Source organism: Ranitomeya imitator, chromosome 4, assembly GCF_032444005.1.
Source record: "Ranitomeya imitator isolate aRanImi1 chromosome 4, aRanImi1.pri, whole genome shotgun sequence".
NCBI classification, from domain to species: Eukaryota; Metazoa; Chordata; class Amphibia; order Anura; family Dendrobatidae; genus Ranitomeya; species Ranitomeya imitator.
In genome coordinates, this window is record NC_091285.1 from 269,275,396 (window position 1) to 269,298,374 (window position 22,979).

Consider the following 22,979-nt stretch of genomic DNA (forward strand, 5'->3'; position numbering starts at 1 on the left):
AATTTTACCAAACGCGGAACGGTATAAACGCCTCCCCCAAAAGAAATTCATGAATAGCTGGTTTTTGGTCATTCTGCCTCACAAAAAATCGGAATAAAAAGCGATCAAAAACTGTCACGTGTCCGAAAATGTAACCGATAAAAACGTCAACTCGTCCCGCAAAAAACAAGACCTCACATGACTCTGTGGACCAAAATATGGAAAAATTATAGGTCTCAAAATGTGGAGATGCAAAAACTTTTTTGCTATAAAAAGCGTCTTTTAGTGTGTGACGGCTGCCAATCATAAAAATCCGATATAAAAAACGCTATAAAAGTAAATCAAACCCCCCTTCATCACCCCCTTAGTTAGGCTAGGTTCACATTGCGTTAATGGGTTAACGCTAACGGACAGCGTTGCACGGCGAAAATGTCACAATTAACGCCGTGCAACGGGTCCGTTAGCACACCCATTGACAGCAATGTGATTTTCGGGTGCAGCGCATCGCTAGAGCGTGCCATTTTCGGCTCGCGCTAGCAAGGTGCCGTTCTTTTGTGGTGCGCCTCGTACGCTGTTTGCAGCGTCCGCGGCGCGCCCGAGGTCCGATCCCCGATCTTCCAGAGCGGGGACGTTAACGCGACCACTAAACACGACACCTAAAAAGACATTGCGTTAGCGCAATCCGCTAGCGCTAAACAGATTTCCCTAACGCAATGTGAACCTAGCCTTAGGGAAAAATAATAAAATTTTAAAAAAAATGTATTTATTTCCATTTTCCCATTAGGGTTAGGGCTAGGGTTAGGGCTAGGGCTTGGATTACATTTACGGTTGGGATTAGGGTTGGGATTAGAATTAGGGGTGTGTCAGGGTTAGGTGTGTGGTTAGGGTTACAGTTGGGATTAGGGTTAGGGGTGTGTCTGGGTTAGAGGTGTGGTTAGGGTTACAGTTTGGATTAGGGTTAGGGGTGCGTTTGGATTAGGGTTTCAGTTATAATTGGGGGGTTTCCACTGTTTAGGCACATCAGGGGCTCTCCAAACGCGACATGGAGTCCGATCTCAATTCCAGCCAATTCTGCATTGAAAAAGTAAAACAGTGCTCCTTCACTTCCGAGCTCTCCCGTGCGCCCAAACAGGGGTTTACCCCAACATATGGGGTATCATCGTACTCGAGACAAATTGGACAACAACTTTTTGGGTCCAAGTTCTCTTGTTATCCTTGGGAAAATAAAAATTTGGGGGGCTAAAAATCATTTTTGTGGGGAAAAAAAAGGATTTTTTATTTTCACGGCTCTGCGTTGTAAACTGTAGTGAAACACTTAGGGGTTCAAAGTTCTCACAACACATCTAGATAAGTTCCTTGGGAGGTCTAGTTTCTAACATGGGGTCACTTGTGGGGGGTTTGTACTGTTTGGGTACATCAGGGGCTCTGCAAATGCAACGTGACTCCTGCAGACCAATCCATCTAAGTCTGCATTCCAAATGGCGCTCCTTCCCTTCCGAGCTCTGCCATGCGCCCAAACAGTGGTTCCCCCCCACATATTGGGTATCAGCGTACTCAGGACAAATTGGACAACAACTTTTGGGGTCCAATTTATTCTGTTACCCTTGTGAAAATACAAAACTGGGGGCTAAAAAATAATTTTTGTGAGAAAAAAAAAAATTATTTTAACGGCTCTGCATTATAAATTGTAGTGAAACACTTGGAGGTTCAAAGCTCTCAAAACACATCTAGATAAGTTCCTTAGGGGGTCTAGTTTCCAAAATGGTGTCACTTGTGGGGGGTTTTAATGTTTAGGCACATCAGGGGCTCTCCAAACCAGCATGGCGTCCCATCTTAATTCCAGTCAATTTTGCATTGAAAAGTCAAATGGCGCTCCTTCCCTTCCGAGCTCTGCTATGCGCCAAAAAGTGGTTTACCCCCACATATGGGGTATCGTCGCACTCAGGACAAATTGCACAACAACTTTTGTGGTCTAATTTCTTCTCTTACCCTTGGGAAAATAAAAAATTGGGGGCGAAAAGATCATTTTTGTGAAAAAATAAGATTTTTTATTTTTACGGCTCTGCATTATAAACTTCTGTGAAGCACTTGTTGGGTCAAAGTGCTCACCACACATCTAGATAAGTTCCTTAAGGGGTCTACGTTTCAAAATGGTGTCACTTGTGAGGGGTTCCAATGTTTAGGCACATCAGGGGCTCTCCAAACGCAACATGGCGTCCCATCTCAATTCCAGTCAATTTTGCATTGAAAAGTCAAATGGCGCTCCTTCCCTTCCGAGCTCTGTCATGCGCCCAAACAGTGGTTTACCCCCACATATGGGGTATCAGCGTACTCAGGACAAATTGCACAACAACTTTTGTGGTCTAATTTCTTCTCTTACCCTTGGTAAAATAAAAAATTGGTGGCGAAAAGATCATTTTTGTGAAAAAATATGATTTTTTATTTTTACGGCTCTGCATTATAAACTTCTGTGAAGCACTTGTTGGGTCAAAGTGCTCACCACACCTCTAGATAAGTTCCTTAAGGGGTCTACTTTCCAAAATGGTGTCACTTGTGGGGATTTCAATGTTTAGGCACTTCAGGGGCTCTCCAAACGCAACATGGCATCTCATCTCAATTCCAGTCAATTTTGCATTGAAAAGTCAAATGGCGCTCCTTTCCTTCCGAGCTCTGCCATGCGCCCAAACAGTGGTTTACCCCCACATATGGGGTATCAGCGTACTCAGTACAGATTGTACAACAACGTTTGGCATCCATTTTATCCTATTACCCTTGGTAAAATAAAACAAATTGGAGCTGAAATAAATTTTGTGTGAAAAAAAGTTAAATATTCATTTTTATTTAAACATTCCAAAAATTCCTGTGAAACCCCTGAAGGGTTAATCAACTTCTTGAATGTGGTTTTGAGCACCTTGAGGTGTGCAGTTTTTAGAATGGTGTCACACTTGGGTATTTTCTATCATATAGACCCCTCAAAATGACTTCAAATGAGATGTGGTCCCTAAAAAAAAATGGTGTTGTAAAAATGAGAAATTGCTGGTCAACTTTTAATCCTTATAACTCCCTAACAAAAAAAAATTTTGGTTCCAAAATTGTGCTGATGTAAAGTAGACATGTGGGAAATGTTACTTATTAAGTATTTTGCGTGACATATCTCTGTGATTTAAGGGCATAAAAATTTAAATTTGGAAAATTGCGAAATTTTCTAAATTTTCGCCAAATTTCCGTTTTTTTCACAAATAAACGCAAGTTATATCGAATAAATGTTACCACTAAAATGAAGTACAATATGTCATGAGAAAACAATGTCAGAATCGCCAAGATCCGTTGAAGCGTTCCAGAGTTATAACCTCATAAAGGGACAGTGGTCAGAATTGTAAAAATTGGCCCGGTCATTAACGTGCAAACCACCCTCGGGGCTTAAGGGGTTAAAGGAGTGTTCCTTAGGCTAGGTGTTAAATATCAGATTGTCACCTCTCATTGATTAGCTATTATCTTCTCCAGATGGGAGTAAACGGAGCAGAACAGCAAAGCTTTGCACACCATGCAGTGGCCATTTATGGGTAGTGCAGCTTAGCTATTAAACTTAATAGTGGCTGATCTGCAGTACCCAAGAATCGCCGCTACGTAACGCACAGAGCTGTGCTGTTCTGCCTCATTCACCGTTTTGTGCTTCAGATGGGAGTAAACAGTGAATGACGGAGAAGGGCATAGCTCTATACACTATGTAGTTGCCCTTCATTAATACAGCAGCTTAGCTATTAAAGTGAACAGTGACTGATCTCTAGTACCCAAGAATGGCCACTAGATTATTATTATTTATATATATATAGCACCATTAATTCCATGGTGCTGTACATGAGAAAGGGGTTACATCTACTATATAATTGTCTAAGGGTCACTTCTGTCTTTCTGTCCTTCTGTCTGTCACGGATATTCAATGGTTGCGGCCTCTGTCAAGGAAATCCAAGCCGCTGATTGGTCGCGGAAAAAAAGCCACGACCAATCAGCGACGGGCACAGTCTGGAAGAAAATGGCCGCTCCTTACTCCCCACAGTCACTGCCCGGCGCCCGCATACTCCCGTTCCACCACCGCTAACACAGGGTTAATGCCGGCGGTAACGGATCGCGTTATGCCGCGGGTAACGCACTCCGTTACCGCCACTATTAACCCTGTGTGTCCTCAACTTTTTACTATTGATGCTGCCTATGCGGCATCAATAGTAAAAAATCTAATGTTAAAAATAATAAAAAAACAAAAAACCTGCTATTCTCACCCTCCGTTGTCCACCGAGCTGCTTGTGCCTGCCGCCATCTTCCGTTCCCGGCAATGCATTGCGAAATTACCCATAAGACCTAGCGGCCTCGCGAGACCGCTAAGTCATCTGGGTAATTTCGCAATGCATCCTGGGAACTGAAGATGGCGGCAGCCGCGCGCTCATCGCCTGCGCCAGATTCGAAGGTGAGTATGTTACAACTACAAGGGGTCCTCGGATCCGAAGGTGAGTATGTTTATTTTTTATTTTTTAACCTGTGACATACGTAGCTGGGCAATATACTACGTGGCTGGGCAATATACTACGTGGCTGGGCAATATACTACGTGGCTGGGCAATATACTACGTAGCTGGGCAATATACTACGTGGCTGGGCAATATACTACGCGGCTGGGCAAATATACTACATCACTGGGCAATATACTACGTGACTGGGCAATATACTACGTGGCTGGGCAATATACTACGTGGCTGGGCAATATACTACGTAGCTGGGCAATATACCACGTGGCTGGGCAATATACCACGTGACTGGGCAATATACTACGTGGCTGGGCAAATATACTACGTCACTGGGCAAATATACTACGTGACTGGGCAATATACTACGTGACTGGGCAATATACTACGTGGCTGGGCAATATACTACATAGCTGGGCAATATACTACGTGACTGGGCAATATACTACGTGGCTGGGCAATATACTTTGTAGCTGGGCAATATACTAAGTGACTGGGCAATATACTACGTGGCTGGGCAATATACTACGTAGCTGGGCAATATACTACGTCACTGGGCAATATACTACGTAGCTGGGCAATATACTACGTGGCTCTGTGTTGTATACTACGTCACTGTGCAATATACTACGTCGCTGTTCAATATACTACGTGGCTCTGTGCTGTATACTATGTCACTGTACATTATACTACGTCACTGGGCAATATACTACATGGCTGGGCAATATACTACGTAGCTGGGCAATATACTACGTGGCTGGGCAATATACTACGTGGCTGGGCAATATACTACGTGACTGGGCAATATACTACGTGGCTCTGTGCTGTATACTACGTCGCTGTGCAATATACTACGTCACTGGGCAATATACTACATAGTAACATAGTAACATAGTTAGTAAGGCCGAAAAAAGACATTTGTCCATCCAGTTCAGCCTATATTCCATCATAATAAATCCCCAGATCTACGCCCTTCTACAGAACCTAATTGTATGATACAATATTGTTCTGCTCCAGGAAGACATCCAGGCCTCTCTTGAACCCCTCGACTGAGTTCGCCATCACCACCTCCTCAGGCAAGCAATTCCAGATTCTCACTGCCCTAACAGTAAAGAATCCTCTTCTATGTTGGTGGAAAAACCTTCTCTCCTCCAGACGCAAAGAATGCCCCCTTGTGCCCGTCACCTTCCTTGGTATAAACAGATCCTCAGTGAGATATTTGTATTGTCCCCTTATATACTTATACATGGTTATTAGATCGCCCCTCAGTCGTCTTTTTTCTAGACTAAATAATCCTAATTTCGCTAATCTATCTGGGTATTGTAGTTCTCCCATCCCCTTTATTAATTTTGTTGCCCTCCTTTGTACTCTCTCTAGTTCCATTATATCCTTCCTGAGCACCGGTGCCCAAAACTAGACACAGTACTCCATGTGCGGTCTAACTAGGGATTTGTACAGAGGCAGTATAATGCTCTCATCATGTGTATCCAGACCTCTTTTAATGCACCCCATGATCCTGTTTGCCTTGGCAGATGCTGCCTGGCACTGGCTGCTCCAGGTAAGTTTATCATTAACTAGGATCCCCAAGTCCTTCTCCCTGTCAGATTTACCCAGTGGTTTCCCATTCAGTGTGTAATGGTGACATTGATTCCTTCTTCCCATGTGTATAACCTTACATTTATCATTGTTAAACCTCATCTGCCACCTTTCAGCCCAAGTTTCCAACTTATCCAGATCCATCTGTAGCAGAATACTATCTTCTCTTGTATTAACTGCTTTACATAGTTTTGTATCATCTGCAAATATCGATATTTTACTGTGTAAACCTTCTACCAGATCATTAACCCCTTTACCCCCAAGGGTGGTTTGCACGTTAATGACCGGGCCAATTTTTACAATTCTGACCACTGTCCCTTTATGAGGTTATAACTCTGGAACGCTTCAATGGATCCTGGTGATTCTGACATTGTTTTCTCGTGACATATTGTACTTCATGACAATGGTAAAAATTATTTGATAGTACCTGCGTTTATTTGTGAAAAAAACGGAAATTTGGCGAAAATTATGAAAATTTCGCAATTTTCCAACTTTGAATTTTTATGCAATTAAATCACAAAGATATGTCACACAAAATACTTAATAAGTAACATTTCCCACATGTCTACTTTACATCAGCACAATTTTGGAACCAAAATTTTTTTTTGTTAGGGAGTTATAAGGGTTAAAAGTTGACCAGCAATTTCTCATTTCTACAACACCATTTTATTTTAGGGACCACATCTCATTTGAAGTCATTTTGAGGGGTCTATATGATAGAAAATACCCAAGTGTGACACCATTCTAAAAACTACACCCCTCAAGGTGCTCAAAACCATATTCAAGAAGTTTATTAACCCTTCTGGTGCTTCACAGGAATTTTTTGAATGTTTAAATAAAAATGAACATTTAACTTTTTTTCACAAAAAATGTAATTCAGCTCCAATTTGTTTTATTTTACCAAGGGTAACAGGAGAAAATGGACCCCAAACATTGTTGTACAATTTGTCCTGAGTATGCCAATACCCCACATGTGGGGGTAAACCACTGTTTGGGCGCATGGCAGAGCTCGGAAGCGAAGGAGTGCCATTTGACTTTTCAATGCAAAATTGACTGGAATTGAGATGGGACGCCATGTTTCGTTTGGAGAGCCCCTGATGTGGCTAAACATTGAAACCCCCCACAAGTGACACCATTTTGGAAAGTAGACCCCCTAAGGAACTTATCTAGAGGTGTGGTGAGCACTTTGACCCAACAAGTGCTTCACAGAAGTTTATAATGTAGAACCGTAAAAATAAAAAATCATATTTTTTCACAAAAATTATCTTTTCGCCCCCAATTTTTTATTTTCCCAAGGGTAAGAGAAGAAATTGGACCCCAAAAGTTGTTGTACAATTTGTCCTGAGTACGCTGATAGCCCATATGTGGGGGTAAACCACTGTTTGGGCGGATGGGAGAGCTCGGAAGGGAAGGAGCGCCGTTTGACTTTTCAATGCAAAATTGACAGGAATTGAGATGGGACGTCATGTTGCGTTTGAAGAGCCACTGATGTGCCTAAACATTGAAACCCCCCACAAGTGACACCATTTTGGAAAGTAGACCCCCTAAGGAACTTATCTAGAGGTGTGGTGAGCACTTTGACCCACCAAGTGCTTCACAGAAGTTTATAATGTAGAACCGTAAAAATAAAAAATCATATTTTTTCACAAAAATTATCTTTTTGCCCCCAATTTTTTATTTTCCCAAGGGTAAGAGAAGAAATTGGACCCCAAAAGTTGTTGTACAATTTGTCCTGAGTACGCGGATACCCCATATGTGGGGGTAAACCACTGTTTGGGTGGATGGGAGAGCTCGGAAGGGAAGGAGCGCCGTTTGACTTTTCAAAGCAAAATTGACAGGAATTGAGATGGGACGCCATGTTGCGTTTGAAGAGCCACTGATGTGCCTAAACATTGAAACCCCCCACAAGTGACACCATTTTGGAAAGTAGACCCCCTAAGGAACTTATCTAGAGGTGTGGTGAGCACTTTGACCCACCAAGTGCTTCACAGAAGTTTATAATGCAGAGCCGTAAAAATAAAACAAAATTTTTTTCCCACAAAAATTATTTTTTTAGCCCCCAGTTTTGTATTTTCCTGAGGGTAACAGGAGAAATTGGACCCCAAAATTTGTTGCCCAATTTGTCCTGAGTGCGATGATACACCATATGTGGGGGGAACCACTGTTTGGGCACATGGGAGGGCTCAGAAGGGAAGGAGTGCCATTTGAATGCAGACTTAGATGGAATGGTCTGCAGGTGTCACATTGCGTTTGCAGAGCCCCTAATGTACCTAAACAGTAGAAACCCCCCACAAGTGACACCATTTTGGAAAGTAGACCCCCTTAGGAACTTATCTAGATGTGTGCTGAGCGCTTTGACCCACCAAGGGCTTCACAGAAGTTTATAATGGAGAGCCGTAAAAATAAAACAAAAATTTTTTCCCACAAAAATTATTTTTTAGCCCCCAGTTTTGTATTTTCCCGAGGGTAAAAGGAGAAATTCGACCCCACAATTTGTTGTCCAATTTGTCCTGAGTGCGCTGATACCCCATATGTGGGGGGGAACCACTGTTTGGGCGCATGGGAGGGCTCGGAAGGGAAGGAGCTCCATTTGGAATGAGGACTTAGATGGAATGGTCTGCAGGTGTCACATTGCATTTGCAGAGCCCCTAATGTACCTAAACAGTAGAAACCTCCCACAAGTGACACCATTTTGGAAACTAGACCCCCTAAGGAACTCATCTAGATGTGTTGTGATAGCTTTGAACCCCCAAGTGTTTCACTACAGTTTGTAACGCAGAGCCGTGAAAATTTAAAAAAAAAATCTTTCCCCCCAAAATTATTTTTTAGCCCCCAGTTTTGTATTTTCCCGAGGGTAAGAGGAGAAATTCGACCCCAAAAGTTGTTGTCCAATTTGTCCTGAGTACGCTGATACCCCGTATGTTGGGGGAAACCAACGTTTGAGCGCATGGCAGAGCTCGGAAGGGAAGGAGCATCATTTGGAATGCAGACTTAGATGGAATGGTCTGCAGACGTCACATTGCGTTTGCAGAACCCCTAATGTACCTAAACAGTAGAAACCCCCCACAAGTGACCCCATATTGGAAACTAGACCCCCCAGGGAACTAATCTAGATGTGTTGTGAGAACTTTGAACCCCCAAGTGTTTCACTACAGTTTATAACGCAGAGCCGTGAAAATAAAAAATCTTTTTTTTTCCCACAAAAAATATGTTTTAGCCCCGAGTTTTGTATTTTCCCAAGGGTAGCAGGAGAAATTGGACCCCAAAAGTTGTTGTCCTATTTGTCCTGAGTACGCTGATACCCCATATGTTGGGGTAAACCCCTGTTTGGGCACACGGGAGAGCTCGGAAGGGAAGAAGCACTGTTTTACTTTTTCAACGCAGAATTGGCTGGAATTGAGATCGGACGCCATGTCGCGTTTGGAGAGCCCCTGATGTGCCTAAACAGTGGAAACCCCCCAATTATAACTGAAACCCTAATCCAAACACATCCCTAACCCTAATCCCAACAGTAACCCTAACCACACCTCTAACCCTGACACACCCCTAACCCTAATCCCAACCCTATTCCCAACCGTAAATGTAATCTAAACCCTAACTGTAACTTTAGCCCCAACCCAAACTGTAGCCCTAGCCCTAACCCTAGCCCTAACCCTAATCCTAACCCTAGCCCTAACCCTAACCCTAGCCCTAACCCTAGCCCTAACCCTAACCCTAGCCCTAACCCTAGCCCTAACCCTAGCCCTAACCCTAGCCCTAACCCTAGCCCTAACCCTAGCCCTAACTCTAACCCTAGCCCTAATGGGAAAATGGAAATAAATACATTTTTTTAATTTTTCCCTAACTAAGGGGGTGATGAAGGGGGGTTTGATTTACTTTTATAGCGGGTTTTTTAGCGGATTTTTATGATTGGCAGCCGTCACACACTGAAAGACGCTTTTTATTGCAAAAAATATTTTTTGCGTTACCACATTTTGAGAGCTATAATTTTTCTATATTCTGGTCCACAGAGTCATGTGAGGTCTTGTTTTTTGCGGGACGAGTTGATGTTTTTATTGGTAACATTTTCGGGCACGTGACATTTTTTGATCGCTTTTTATTCCGATTTTTGTGAGGCAGAATGACCAAAAACCAGCTATTCATGAATTTCTTTTGGGGGAGGCGTTTATACCGATCCGCGTTTGGTAAAATTGATGAAGCAGTTTTATTCTTCGGGTCAGTACGATTACAGCGACACCTCATTTATATCATTTTTTTATGTTTTGGCGCTTTTATACGATAAAAACTATTTTATAGAAAAAATAATTATTTTTGCATCGCTTTATTCTCAGGACTATAACTTTTTTATTTTTTTGCTGATGATGCTGTATGGCGGCTCGTTTTTTGCGGGACAAGATGACGTTTTCAGCGGTACCATGGTTAGTTATATCTGTCTTTTTGATCGCGTGTTATTCCACTTTTTGTTCGGCGGTATGATAATAAAGCGTTGTTTTTTGCCTCGTTTTTTTTTTTTTTTTCTTACGGTGTTTACTGAAGGGGTTAACTAGTGGGCCAGTTTTATAGGTCGGGCCGTTACGGACGCGGCGATACTAAATATGTGTACTTTTATTGTTTTTTTTTTTTTATTTAGATAAAGAAATAATTTATGGGAATAATATTTTTATTTTTTTTTTCATTATTTTGGAATATTTTTTTTTATTTTTTTTTACACATTTGAAATTTTTTTTTTTTACTTTTTTACTTTGTCCCAGGGGGGGACATCACAGATCAGTGATCTGACAGTTTGCACAGCACTCTGTCAGATCACTGATCTGATAGGAGTGCAGGCTGCTTCACAGTGCCTGCTCTGAGCAGGCTCTGTGAAGCCACCTCCCTCCCTGCAGGACCCGGATCCGCGGCCATCTTGGATCCGGGGCTGGAGGGAGCAGGGAGGGAGGTGAGACCCTCGCAGCAACGCGATCACATCGCGTTGCTGCGGGGGGCTCAGGGAAGCCCGCAGGGAGCCCCCTCCCTGCGCGGTGCTTCCCTGTACCGCCGGCACATCGCGATCATCTTTGATCGCGGTGTGCCGGGGGTTAATGTGCCGGGGGCGGTCCGTGACCGCTCCTGGCACATAGTGCCGGATGTCAGCTGCGATAAACAGCTGACACCCGGCCGCGATCGGCGGCGCTCCCCCCGTGAGCGCTGCCGATCGCATATGACGTACTATTGCGTCCTTGGGAAGTAAAGCCCACCCCACATGGACGCAATAGTACGTCTAATGGCAGAAAGGGGTTAATGAATATGTTGAAGAGAACAGGTCCCAATACTGACCCCTGCGGTACCCCACTGGTCACAGCGACCCAGTTAGAGACTATACCATTTATCACCACCCTCTGCTTTCTATCACTAAGCCAGTTACTAACCCATTTACACACATTTTCCCCCAGACCAAGCATTCTCATTTTGTGTACCAACCTCTTGTGCGGCACGGTATCAAACGCTTTGGAAAAATCGAGATATACCACGTCCAATGACTCACCGTGGTCCAGCCTATAGCTTACCTCTTCATAAAAACTGATTAGATTGGTTTGACAGGTTTGACTACGTAGCTGGGCAGTATAGTACGTGGCTGACTAATATACTACGTCACTGGGCAATATACTACGTGGCTCTGTGCTGGGCAATATACTACGTGGCTATGTGCTGTATACTATGTCGCTGTACAATATACTACGTCACTGGGCAATATACTACGTAGCTGGGTAATATACTACGTGGCTGGCCAATGTACTACATCACTGGGCAATATACTACGTGGCTGGGCAATATACTACGTGGCTGGCCAATGTACTACATCACTGGGCAATATACTACGTGGCTGGGCAATATACTACGTGGCTGGGCAATATACTACGTGGACATGCATATTCTAAAATACCCGATGCGTTAGAATCGGGCCACCATCTAGTACAGAAATATGGATATCATCTACAGTAAACAAATTTACAATGACAGACTAGTACAGAGGAGAGAGGACCCTGGCCTTGCAGAGTTACATTCTACGGGATAAAGGGGAAGAGACAGGAGGTCGGGGTGCAGCAGCTCTGGTGGTGGTGAAGCGGCAGCTCTGGTGGTGGTGAGGCGGCAGAGTGGTGATTGCAGGCTGTAGGCTTTCCTGAAGAGATGGGTTTTCAGGTTTCGTCTGAAGGATCCGAGGGTGGTGGATAGTCGGACGTGTTAAGGCGTGGACTTCCAGTGGATTGGGGATATTCGAGAGAAATCATGTGGAGGTGGTTGTGTGAGGAACGAATAGGTCTTGGGAGGATTGAAGATTACGTGAGGGAAGATATTGGGAGATGAGTTCAGAGACATATGGAGGGGACAGGATGTGGATGGCTTTGCAGATCAGTGTTAGTAGTTTGAACTGGATTCACTGGGGAATTGGGAGCCAGTGGAGGGATTTGCAAAGGGGACAAACAGGGGAGTAGCGAGGAGAGAGGTGGCTTAGCCGGGCAGCAAAGTTGAGGACAGACTGGAGTGGTGCAAGGGAGTTAGCGGGGAGGCCACATAGGAGGGTGTTGCAGTAATCGAGGAGGGAGATAATGAGGGCATGCACAAGAGTTTTAGTAGATTGAGGGGTGAGTAAGGGACGGATTCTGGCAATATTTTTGAGTTGGAGGTGACAGGAGGTGGCAAGAGTTTGGACGTACGGTCTGAAGGACAGGGCAGAGTCGAGAGTTACTCCGAGGCAGCGGATTTTAGGTGCGGGAGAGAGCATGATGCCGTTTACCATAATAGATGGATCGGATAGGGGAGATATGCGAGATGGAGGAAAGATGATGAGTTTGGTTTTGTCTACATTGAGTTTTAGGAAGCGAGAGTTGAAGAAGGAGGATATGGCTGATAGACACTCTGGGATTCTAGACAGCAGAGAGGTGACATCTGGGCCACAGAGGTAGATCTGAGTGTCATCAGCATATATACAGGTGGTACTAGTAGCCATGGAACTTTGAGTTGTCCTAGGCCAAGGATATGGATGGAAAAAAAAGTAGGGGCCCAGGACAGAGCCTTGAGGGACACCAACAGAGAGAAGGCGGGATGAGGAGGTAGTGTGGGAGTGGGAAACACTAAATGTGCGGTCGGAAAGGTATGAGGCAATCCAGGACAGGGTCTTTGATGCCAAGGAAAGAAAGAATCTTTAGCAGTAGGCAGTGGTCGACTGTGTCGAAGGCAGAGGACAGGTCGAGAAGGAGGAGGATGGAGAACTGTCTGTTAGCTTTGGATGTCAGTAAGTCATTAGTAATTTTTGTCAGGGCAGTTTCGGTGGAGTGGTGGGGGCGGAAGCCAGATTGGGGGTTGTCAAGGAGAGAGTTAGATGAGAGGTGGGAGGAAAGTTGGGCATGGACAGCTGGACATAGCAGTTGGGCCAAGGTTTATTTTTTGAGGATGCGTGTGATGGTGGCATATTGGAATGCAGAGGGGAAGGTACCAAAAGATAGTGATAGGTTGAAGAGATGGGTTAAAGCTGGAATGACAGCGTTGGTGAGGTTGGGAAGCAGGTGGGAAGGGATGGGGTCAAGTGCACAGGTGGTGAGGTGTGATTTGGAAAGGAGGTGAGTAAGCTCTCCTTCAGTGATGTTGGAGAGGGAGGTTATTAGGGAAAGGTAGAGGTCTGGTATATGGAGTGGTTGGGGTGGTGGAACAGTAAAGGTTTGCCTTGTTTGGTTGATCTTGTTTTTGAAGTAGGTGGCAAAGTCCTCGGAAGAGATGAGGGGAGTTGGAGGTGGCAGTAGTGGGTGGAGGAGAGAGTTAAATGTGCTGAACAGTTGTTTTGGGTTGTAGGATAATGATGATACAAGGTTTGTGAAATAGGTCTATTTAGCAGAGGTGAGTGCTAATTTGAAGGCAAGTGTATTTTGTTTGAAAGCAGTGAAGTCGTCTGGCAGGCTTTTCTTCCAACACCGCTCCACGACCCTGGATGCTTATCGCAGTTTTTTGCTGAGATTGTTGTGCCAGGGTTGCCTATTGATCCGTTGCACTTTGCCATGCATGAGAGGGGCGACTGAGTCTATGGCTGATGTGAGGGTGGCGTTATAGAAAGCGGTGGCGCTGTCCGTGTCGTGGAGTGAAGATATGGAGGACAGAGGTAGAAGAGAGTCTAAGAGTCTGTGAATGTCTAGGTGTGCGAGGTTTCTGTGAGGATATGGTAGTGGCTGGACGTAGGGGGGTGGGTAAGGAGGACATGGATGAGAAGGTGAGTAGACGGTGGTCAGATAGGGGGAAGGGAGAGATTGTTAGATTAGATATGGAACAGAGGCGGGTGAAGATGAGGTCTAGTGTATGGTCGTCTGTGTGGGTGGCTGTGGAGGACCTCTGAATAAGTCCAAAGGACGAAGTAAGGGACAGGAGTTTGGAGGCTGCTGGCTGGCGGGTGTTGTTAGGGATATTAAAGTCACCCATGAAGATGTCAGCAGAGAGAAAGTGAAGAAGCCAGGTGGATAATTGGTCAATGAAGGCAGTGGCTGAGCCCGATGGTAGGTACGGTATATGACAGCCATTTGAAGATTAGAGGGAGAGTAGATACTAGATAAGGCTGACCAAACGGACATACTGTATATGAGCTGTTCTAAGGATATCGCATCTTTTTATTATGCCCAGCAAACCTTTTAGGATATAGAAAACCTCACACAACTACCTGCTTTCTTGTGAAGGAGTCACTTTCGGCTTAAGCGTTAATGCCTCTGTATCACATTAGTCAACATTATAAGCTCAAAGAATTATAGTAACACCGCACAGTCATACACTCTTTCCCATACCCTGATGGCTATACATATTTATGTAATGGGGGCAAACTATATGGCATGATGAAATAATCAGATGGTCAGGACAGACTGATCTACTACAATGAAAGAATAAAGGTGGTTAATTAATGATGGCAAGCTGACATCTTAAAACGACAAGAAGCTGATAAAGAAGGAACACTGTATAATTTACCATGCAGCTTATTTGGAATGCCCTATGTATTATTATAATGGCTGGACCACACATGACAAGCACATTTGACCTATTGTGTCCCCCCTATTTCCTTATAGATTGTAAGCTTGTGAGCAGGAACCTCACTCCTCCTGTAACTGTTATGTTACTATGTATTATGTCTGTACATGTCGATAATTAATTGTAAAGTAGTGTGGAATATGTTGGTGCTATGCAAATACAATCATCATTATGCAGAACAACATAACAATAACCTTTACATAGTAAATCTGGAATACCCCTCTAAACCCACTAATGTAAAGTCCCTGGTATTCCATATCAATTAGGTAGAAGACAAGGGACATGTTACTTGCTGCTTCCCTTTATGAAGCCACAAACTGCCTACATGTGCAAAAGCCAACGAAGCATGAACTCTGCAAATATCAATCATCACTCGTAGTTCTGTCCAGAAAAATCAAACCTAATAACTGCAAGATGTCAATTCTTTGGATTGCAGATCTTACAGTTGGGCGACTTGCAGTTGGACTACATTCATATGAAACACAATATAATTGGGATTTGAGATGTGTGTACTAGCCTGTAGTAAAGAGTCCGTAGGTTCCTCATGAAGGTTTTCAAAAGACTGGCACAGACTCCGATTCTGACAGTCCACAAGAAGAATTCTGCCATCCTGTTCTGACCTACGATAAATAATAGAAAGACTAAGCAGTAGATCATAACAAAAATTACCTGAAGCAGTGAGAAACTACTTTATCAATCATTGATGCTAAAAATAATTCATACCTGCTCCTCGCTTTAACAGGAAATCTGTGAGCAGGATCCCCCCCCCCCAGCTATCTATATGGGTCATGTAGCAATCATTGTTTGAATTAATATGTAAATGAGGCTGTTGATCTGAAGCCTCTGTCACTCCAGCTCTATTCCCTGCTCACTGCCACCCTCTCCTTCTTGACCAACAGCTCCTTTGCCTAAAGTGACACAGCACAGAAGGAAGAGGTGGCGCTGGGGAGGGAACAAAGCTGGAGTGACAGAGGCCTCAGATCTACAGCCTAATTTGCATATCAAGTCAAATGCCGATTTCTTTCTGTGCAGACTGGAACAACAACAAGACCAGAATATAGGAGACATTGGGAGTCATAGATACATGGGTGAAAACTATACCCAGCATTCACTTAGATAAATGGAGAGATACAATGACATTTTATGAAATCCTCCATGTACTTCTGTATAGACACAGACTTACCTGTCCTACCACCAGAGTCGCTGTTTTTTTAAATATGCATATCAAATTTTGTGGGCCATTTTTGATTTGTATATAGAATTATAAACAAGACTATAAGTTTAATCTATTCCATGATAGTGGGGAAATCAGTGCACTTTAGGGACATAACTGTAATTTGCACACAATAGTAAGAACCTGAAAAGTGTGCCAAAAACAAACGAGTCAACAACTCCCAAAAGTCATAATTGCACACCTTCCCGTGTACTTATAGCATTCACTGTCAGGTAGTTAGTAAATCCTTTGTGGAATCATTTAAAAAATAAAAAAAAGCTGGAAAAATGAAGAAACAACAGAAGATCTGCTATAAAGATTTAATTTCTGGATAAGCCAAATACTCAGGGCCACCATGTGGAAGATTAGTGTCCAACTATATGGAGTTTCTGGGAGAAATGGGGCCAGCTTGACTTGCTAGTATGAAATTGGCCATCTTTTTGGGCATTGCCAGTACTTTGACAGCAAGTAACTTTTACAACACAGCTTAAAGCACAGCTACGGTTGTGAAGAGAGGTCATGACTCCAGGGCAAAAGTGACCAGTTTTTGGCGCTTCCCGAATATTCAGTTTTAACTTTTGTTTTTGTTTTTGGTTTTTTTAAATCCACTGTAGGGCTCCAGAGATTTTGGCCTTTTTAAAAGCTAATTTTTATGGTCTTCACCATAGGGCCATTGCTCAAAGAATAATAATGCAGAGCAGCTTTTAAAACATGCCCCCAGATGAGCGGAAGAAATAAAATAGGGGGATAAAACTGGTCAATTTACACCTGGTGACAGATTCTTTTTAAATATCTTTTCCAGAACATACATGTTCTGCAGATCTGCGGGGGTCAGGGGCCTGAGATCCCCAGTGTTCATCATGATCTAGAACATTTTTTACATTTGAGTGCTCAGCAGGCAGAAGTTCTGAGCACCTACAAGAGTGAGCACAGGGTACTGCATGGGCTCAATAGAAAATCCAGACACCGCTTGTACACTCACTTTTTTTCAGGAGCTCAGTAGTCAATACAGCATTTTTGGAGCGATCGTTGGGAGTGGCTGCCATGACATCCCTATGGTTCCCTGCAATAGCGTTACATAGGGCCAATGGGAGCCAGTGAGTCACAGCAGAATTTAAACGGAATCTGTCAACAGGATTCCCCCTCCAAGCTATTTGTCCACGTAGCTCTTTGAAACACAAGTCCAGCAATACCTTTACATGACCAGCCTGTTCCTTAGTGTCTGAGAAATCAGATTTGAACAGGTAGCTAAGTTAGGCTGCAGAACTATTTGTAGATCTGAAGCTTCTGTCACTCCAACTCTATTCCCCGCTCAGGGCTGCCTCCTCCTGCTTGATTGACAGCTACTTTGCCTGAAATCACACAGCACAGAGGCTGTCAGACAAGCAAGAATAGGAGGCGCTGGGAAGAGAATAGAGCTGGAGTGACAGAGGCTTCAGAGTAGGATTTCAGCCTCATTTGCATATGAATACAAACGTGGAATCCTCATTAACGGAGGAACAGTCTGGCCATGTAAAAGGTACTGATGGACATGTCTATGAAAGAGAACATTCACAAATAAAAAGTTTTTTGAGAGGTGAAATCCTTTTATACTGACTCCTACTCCAGAGCCCTGAATACAAAGCTTCCTATGAATAAGCTCTGTGTTCAGTTACATGGTGTTACCCTTCGGTCTCTACACCGTCGCACCACCCCGTGGCAAGTGTCCCAGGCCATGTACGTCTGCAGTATATTATATATCCTCCTATAAACGTGTATGTTGGCGGGTGCACACAAGCTCCACTTCTAAATGTAATCTGGACATGATGCTACAGAATACTGAGCAAAAATACTATGAAAGAAAAAAAAACTACAAAGGTTTTATTGTAACTTTTCTAATGCTGTGTTGTGTGAGGTAGCCACATTAGGACATGAACACAAGCCAGGTTTAATGGTGTGCATCTCTGATCATTCAGCTTGTGGCAGTGTCAGGAGAATAATGAATGAAGCTTCAGTGTCATTTGTAATAAAGACCGTCATCCCCTATGGAGAAGGCACAGAGTGTGAACACTGCATGCATTAGGAATGCTGATTACACCACCAACATGACACACTACAACAAGCAGCAGTCCTCTCATACATTTTACATTGTCAAATATCCATATCCTAACAGCTCAACAAAACCTTCCCTATAGAAAAATGCATTTAAACCATTTGCCTTTATGCCTGACCTTTTAGTTTTTCACTTTTCTATGGTCACATTCTAGGACATAACTTTTTTTTTTTTAACAAAAGTCATATAAAGGGCAATATTGGAATAGATATGACTTTTTGATCACTTTTTATTACTTTTTTTGAGCCAATATTAATAAAAATGGCAATTATGGCATAGACTTTTCGCATTCAGCGCACGGGCTTAAAACTGATACAGTTTTCTAAAATGTGCAGTTACATACACGGCAATAATAAATATTTGAAAATATTTGACTTTTTTTCTTTTGTTTTGTGTTTTTTTTTTTTGGACAGGTATACCATTTCTTTAATATTAAAAATGTGATTTTATGATTCTTATTTTTACTTTTTTTTTTTTTAACACACCTAAAAAGGAGGACATGCGACGCTTTGATTGCATTGATAACAGAATGAAGTACTTATGCATCGCAGCAAATTATTTTCCCCGTCAGTCTTTGACACTTAACAGGAACAGCCCCTGCAGGATCTGACTGGCTAGGGGACATGGAAGACAGGAGGGCTTGGTCATGCCACCCTGTTGCCATAGCAACTATCAATATGAAAAAACCCACCAATATGGGAAGGGTCGGGTAACTCTAATGTGTTTGGAGGTCTCTCCAATCTCCACAACAGAGGATGTCTGGGGAGAAAGGATCTGACACAATGGAGATCAGACAATGGATGCTTTTAAACGTTTTTTTTCTTCATTTCATGATTAGTGATGAGTGCAAGTGCTCGCTGACAAACACAGGCAATCCCTACATGTTTTGTGGCTGTCTAACAGCTGTGAAACATGTCGATGCGGAAACTCGAACATGTCACTCGAGCACCCATGATACTCGGCGCATACCTGCGCGTGCTAGGCAAACTCGAGAAACGAGCACTTGTGCTCAACCACTAACCATAATCTTTATTAAAAAACAAAGTTAGTAATCTTGCAGTTTTCCCACTGGCCACTAGGGCTTTTATAGACTGACACTTTTTGCACACTCGGGAAGAGTTGCCAGCAGGCTCCATACCATCAGAGGCAAGATTATAAATAACAGGTAGCATCTCTATGCTATACACAACTGATAACACTGGATCCACCAATCACAATGGAGGATGGCACACCTGACCCTTCACAATGACCTTTGCACATGCTCATTAGATGCTGCAATACAAAAGATTACCACTGCGGTTATTGTACATGTGGATTTCCTAAAAAACAAATAAACAGTGACCAGTGTGAAAATTGCAACATTTCTTTTTTTTTTTTCTTAATAAAGATTGATTATAGAAAAAAATGCACAAAAAAAAATAAAATTTAACCAGCCAGTCATTTTCAGATTCCCTTTAATGTATCTCCGTCTCACAGAGACTGAACAGTAAGCTATGACCAGACAACACTTACCGCAATCCTAGAAATATTACATTTTCTTTATGTTTCTCCAATTAAGCAAATGTTTTATTCTGATCCTTAATGTGATAAGTCCCAAAATAAAATAAAAAAAGCAGTGCCAGAACTACAAGGTCTAACTTTAAGTTTTCCTGTCCTTCGTACAATCTACAGTGCCCATCACAGCTTTTGGGAGGCTAGAAAAGAACATTAATAATATTACTGGCCCCAGAAAAAGCCAAGACATGACAGATAAGCGAGGCGGAGGAAGCCTCAGTAGGCGCCGGCATCAAACAATATGTTTATTCTGGTGCACAGCTCTATTCCAACAGCCACACATTACTCTCGTGAACTAAATGCAATCATACCGATATCATCAGCAATTGTTCTGCTAGGGGCAAGGAATGAATTTTCTGATTTCACTTGTTCTGGGACTACCTTGAGTGTTATTAAAGTGCGAGATAGGATCTTTAATAAGTTTTATCTCTTCATTTCCAAACACAACAGGAGCATGGGGTAGCATTAGGAGGTGAGAGGAAATCAAACACAACATTTCCATGCAAAGAGCGAGAGTCGTCACCACACAACTTTCTGCCGCAAAGACCTTTCAAGCACAGTTCTGCGCAATGACACAGACAAAGGCCGCGGACCTCCTGGGGAACTTCAGAGAGGAAAAGAAAGTCACTGGACTACTAAAGATTAATAAAGAAATAACAGACGTAGTTTAGAGGCTGACCGGTGGATACAGAATGCAGAAAGCAGCAGGATACGGCCTGGAATTTGGCCCGTCTTGGGGCTTAGTGTCACATCAGTGATTTTTTTCCCTTTTTTATTAGTCTGGTGGTCTAGTTTTCATCAGTTTTTGGCCCATATCCATTTTCACCTCCTGCTTTAACAGTGTACAGCGCTTCACACCGCAGCTCCATAGACTGTTTACTGGCTGACGAGGAGTACTGTAGATCAGATTTTGGTTTTCCAATAGTAGCTTATCGGTATTACCTGGCCGCGGCCACTAAACAGGGAATACAACTGTCCAGCTGCCCGCCACCGAAGGCGATAACAGCAGATCAGTGGGAATTCCTGATGTTGAACCACCACTGATCTGATATTGTAGATAGGTCTTCAAATATAAAAGTAGCTGAAAACCCCTTGAAGGCATTGGCTACTTGCCTCCGAAGATTTGTTTACCCCTTAGCATAGAGGACTGATTGGTGTACTGAAGGAATACAAGGAGCGTAAAAGGACATTTTGTGATTAAGAGCTCCAGTGTAAGCACTGAGCTACCAGAATCCAGCAATTTATTTAGGATGATAGAGCCAATATTGACAAGCTCACAAAAAAAAAATACCTATTGTTTAAATCAGGCTTTTGTGTTATATGTATTTAAAAAAAAAAATGGCAATTTCCACAATAATCTGTATTTGAAAAGAAAAAAAAAATAGAAATCTTGCCATTTTCATACTTCCCACTGAAGCCATTATAGCCTCTCACTTCCTGATCTTTATTGAACACTTTTCAGAAACCTCATTACCATCACAGGCAGGGCTACAGCGGCAGTTAAAGGGAATCTGACAGCGGATACATGCTTCCTGAATCTAATGGGAATGGGCAAAGATCATTGTAAAGAGAGGGAGAGCAGTGACTTTACTTATTGTAATTGGTGAATTCTGGGCAACCAGCTGTGCATAGAGGAGCTAGCGGGAACCTGACAGTGGATCCATGCTGCCTGCACCATGGGAAGCATGGAAGCGACATTGGCTGTATGACTCAACTGCTGCAGTATTTCACAAAAAACATACTTTAAAAGTCAAAGGAGACAAGCCACCCAGGAGAATAGCTAAAAGGCTGGTCTCCGTGGCTTCTAATGACTGACAGGTCTCTTCCTATACACGCTCGCAGGAAGAGACCCAGCAATTAAGGGCAGTGGGTGAGGAGACGTTGCTGGGTCCCCACCTTTTTCATTATTCTCCCGTGCGACTTGGCTCCCAGCATGCTTTTCTCTGAAAAGCCGCAGTGCTTCAGAGTCAAACATTCATGGCTGAAATCACCGAGCCAGAGGCAGCAGGTCAGGTTCCCTTTAACTCCTCTAAACACCGCTAATAACACAGATACCGCAGATTGCGACGTGACAAAGCAAAATAAAAAAAGATCACCAAATATTTATAGAAAATGCATTTAACCCCTATCTGACCTCGGACGGGATAGTACGTCCGAGGTCAGATCCCCTGCTTTGATGCAGGTCTCTGCGGTGAGCCCGCATCAAAGCCGGGACATGTCAGCTGTTTTGAACAGCTGAGATGTGCCCGTAATAGGCGCGGGCAGAATCGCGATCTGCCCGCACCTATTAACTAGTTAAATGCCGCTGTCAAACGCAGACAGCGGCATTTAACTACCGCTTCCGGCCGGGCGGCCGGAAATGACGTCATCGCCGACCCCTAGAGAGGTCCTAGAGACCTCTATGGTTACTGATCGCCGGTGGCTGTGAGCGCCACCCTGTGGTCGGCGCTCACAGCACACCTCCATTTCTGCTACATAGCAGCGATCAGCAGATCGCTGCTATGTAGCAGAGGCGATCGAGTTGTGCCTGCTTCTAGCCTCCCATGGAGGCTATTGAAGCATGGCAAAAGTAAAAAAAAAAAAAGTAAAAAAAAATGTGAAAAAAATTAAAAAAAATATAAAAGTTTAAATCACCCCCCTTTCGCCCCAATCAAATTAAATCAATAAAAAAAAAAATCAAATCTACACATATTTGGTATCGCCGCGCTCAGAATCGCCCGATCAATTAAAAAAAAGCATTAACCTGATCGTCAAACGGTGTAGCGAGAAAAAAATTTGAAACGCCAGAATTACGTTTTTTAGGTCGCCGCGACATTGCATTAAAATGCAATAACGGGCGATCAAAAGAACGTATCTGCACCAAAATGCTGTCATTGAAAACGCCAGCTCGGCACGCAAAAAATAAGCCTTCAAACGACCCCAGATCACGAAAAATGGAGACGCTACAAGTATCGGAAAATGGCGCAATTTTTTTTTTTTAGCAAAGTTTGGAG

General features: G+C 43.2%; 1 protein-coding gene across 1 annotated transcript in view; it reads right to left on the reverse strand.

Annotated features, from left to right (window-relative positions):
• The window catches only part of TBC1D15 (TBC1 domain family member 15), a 188,127-nt gene that overhangs the window by 111,097 nt on the left and 54,051 nt on the right, over nucleotides 1-22,979 (reverse strand). The window contains exon 6 of the mRNA XM_069764594.1: nucleotides 15,645-15,747. Coding sequence (XP_069620695.1) covers nucleotides 15,645-15,747 — 103 coding nt within the window. The remainder of the gene's footprint in view (nucleotides 1-15,644; nucleotides 15,748-22,979) is intronic.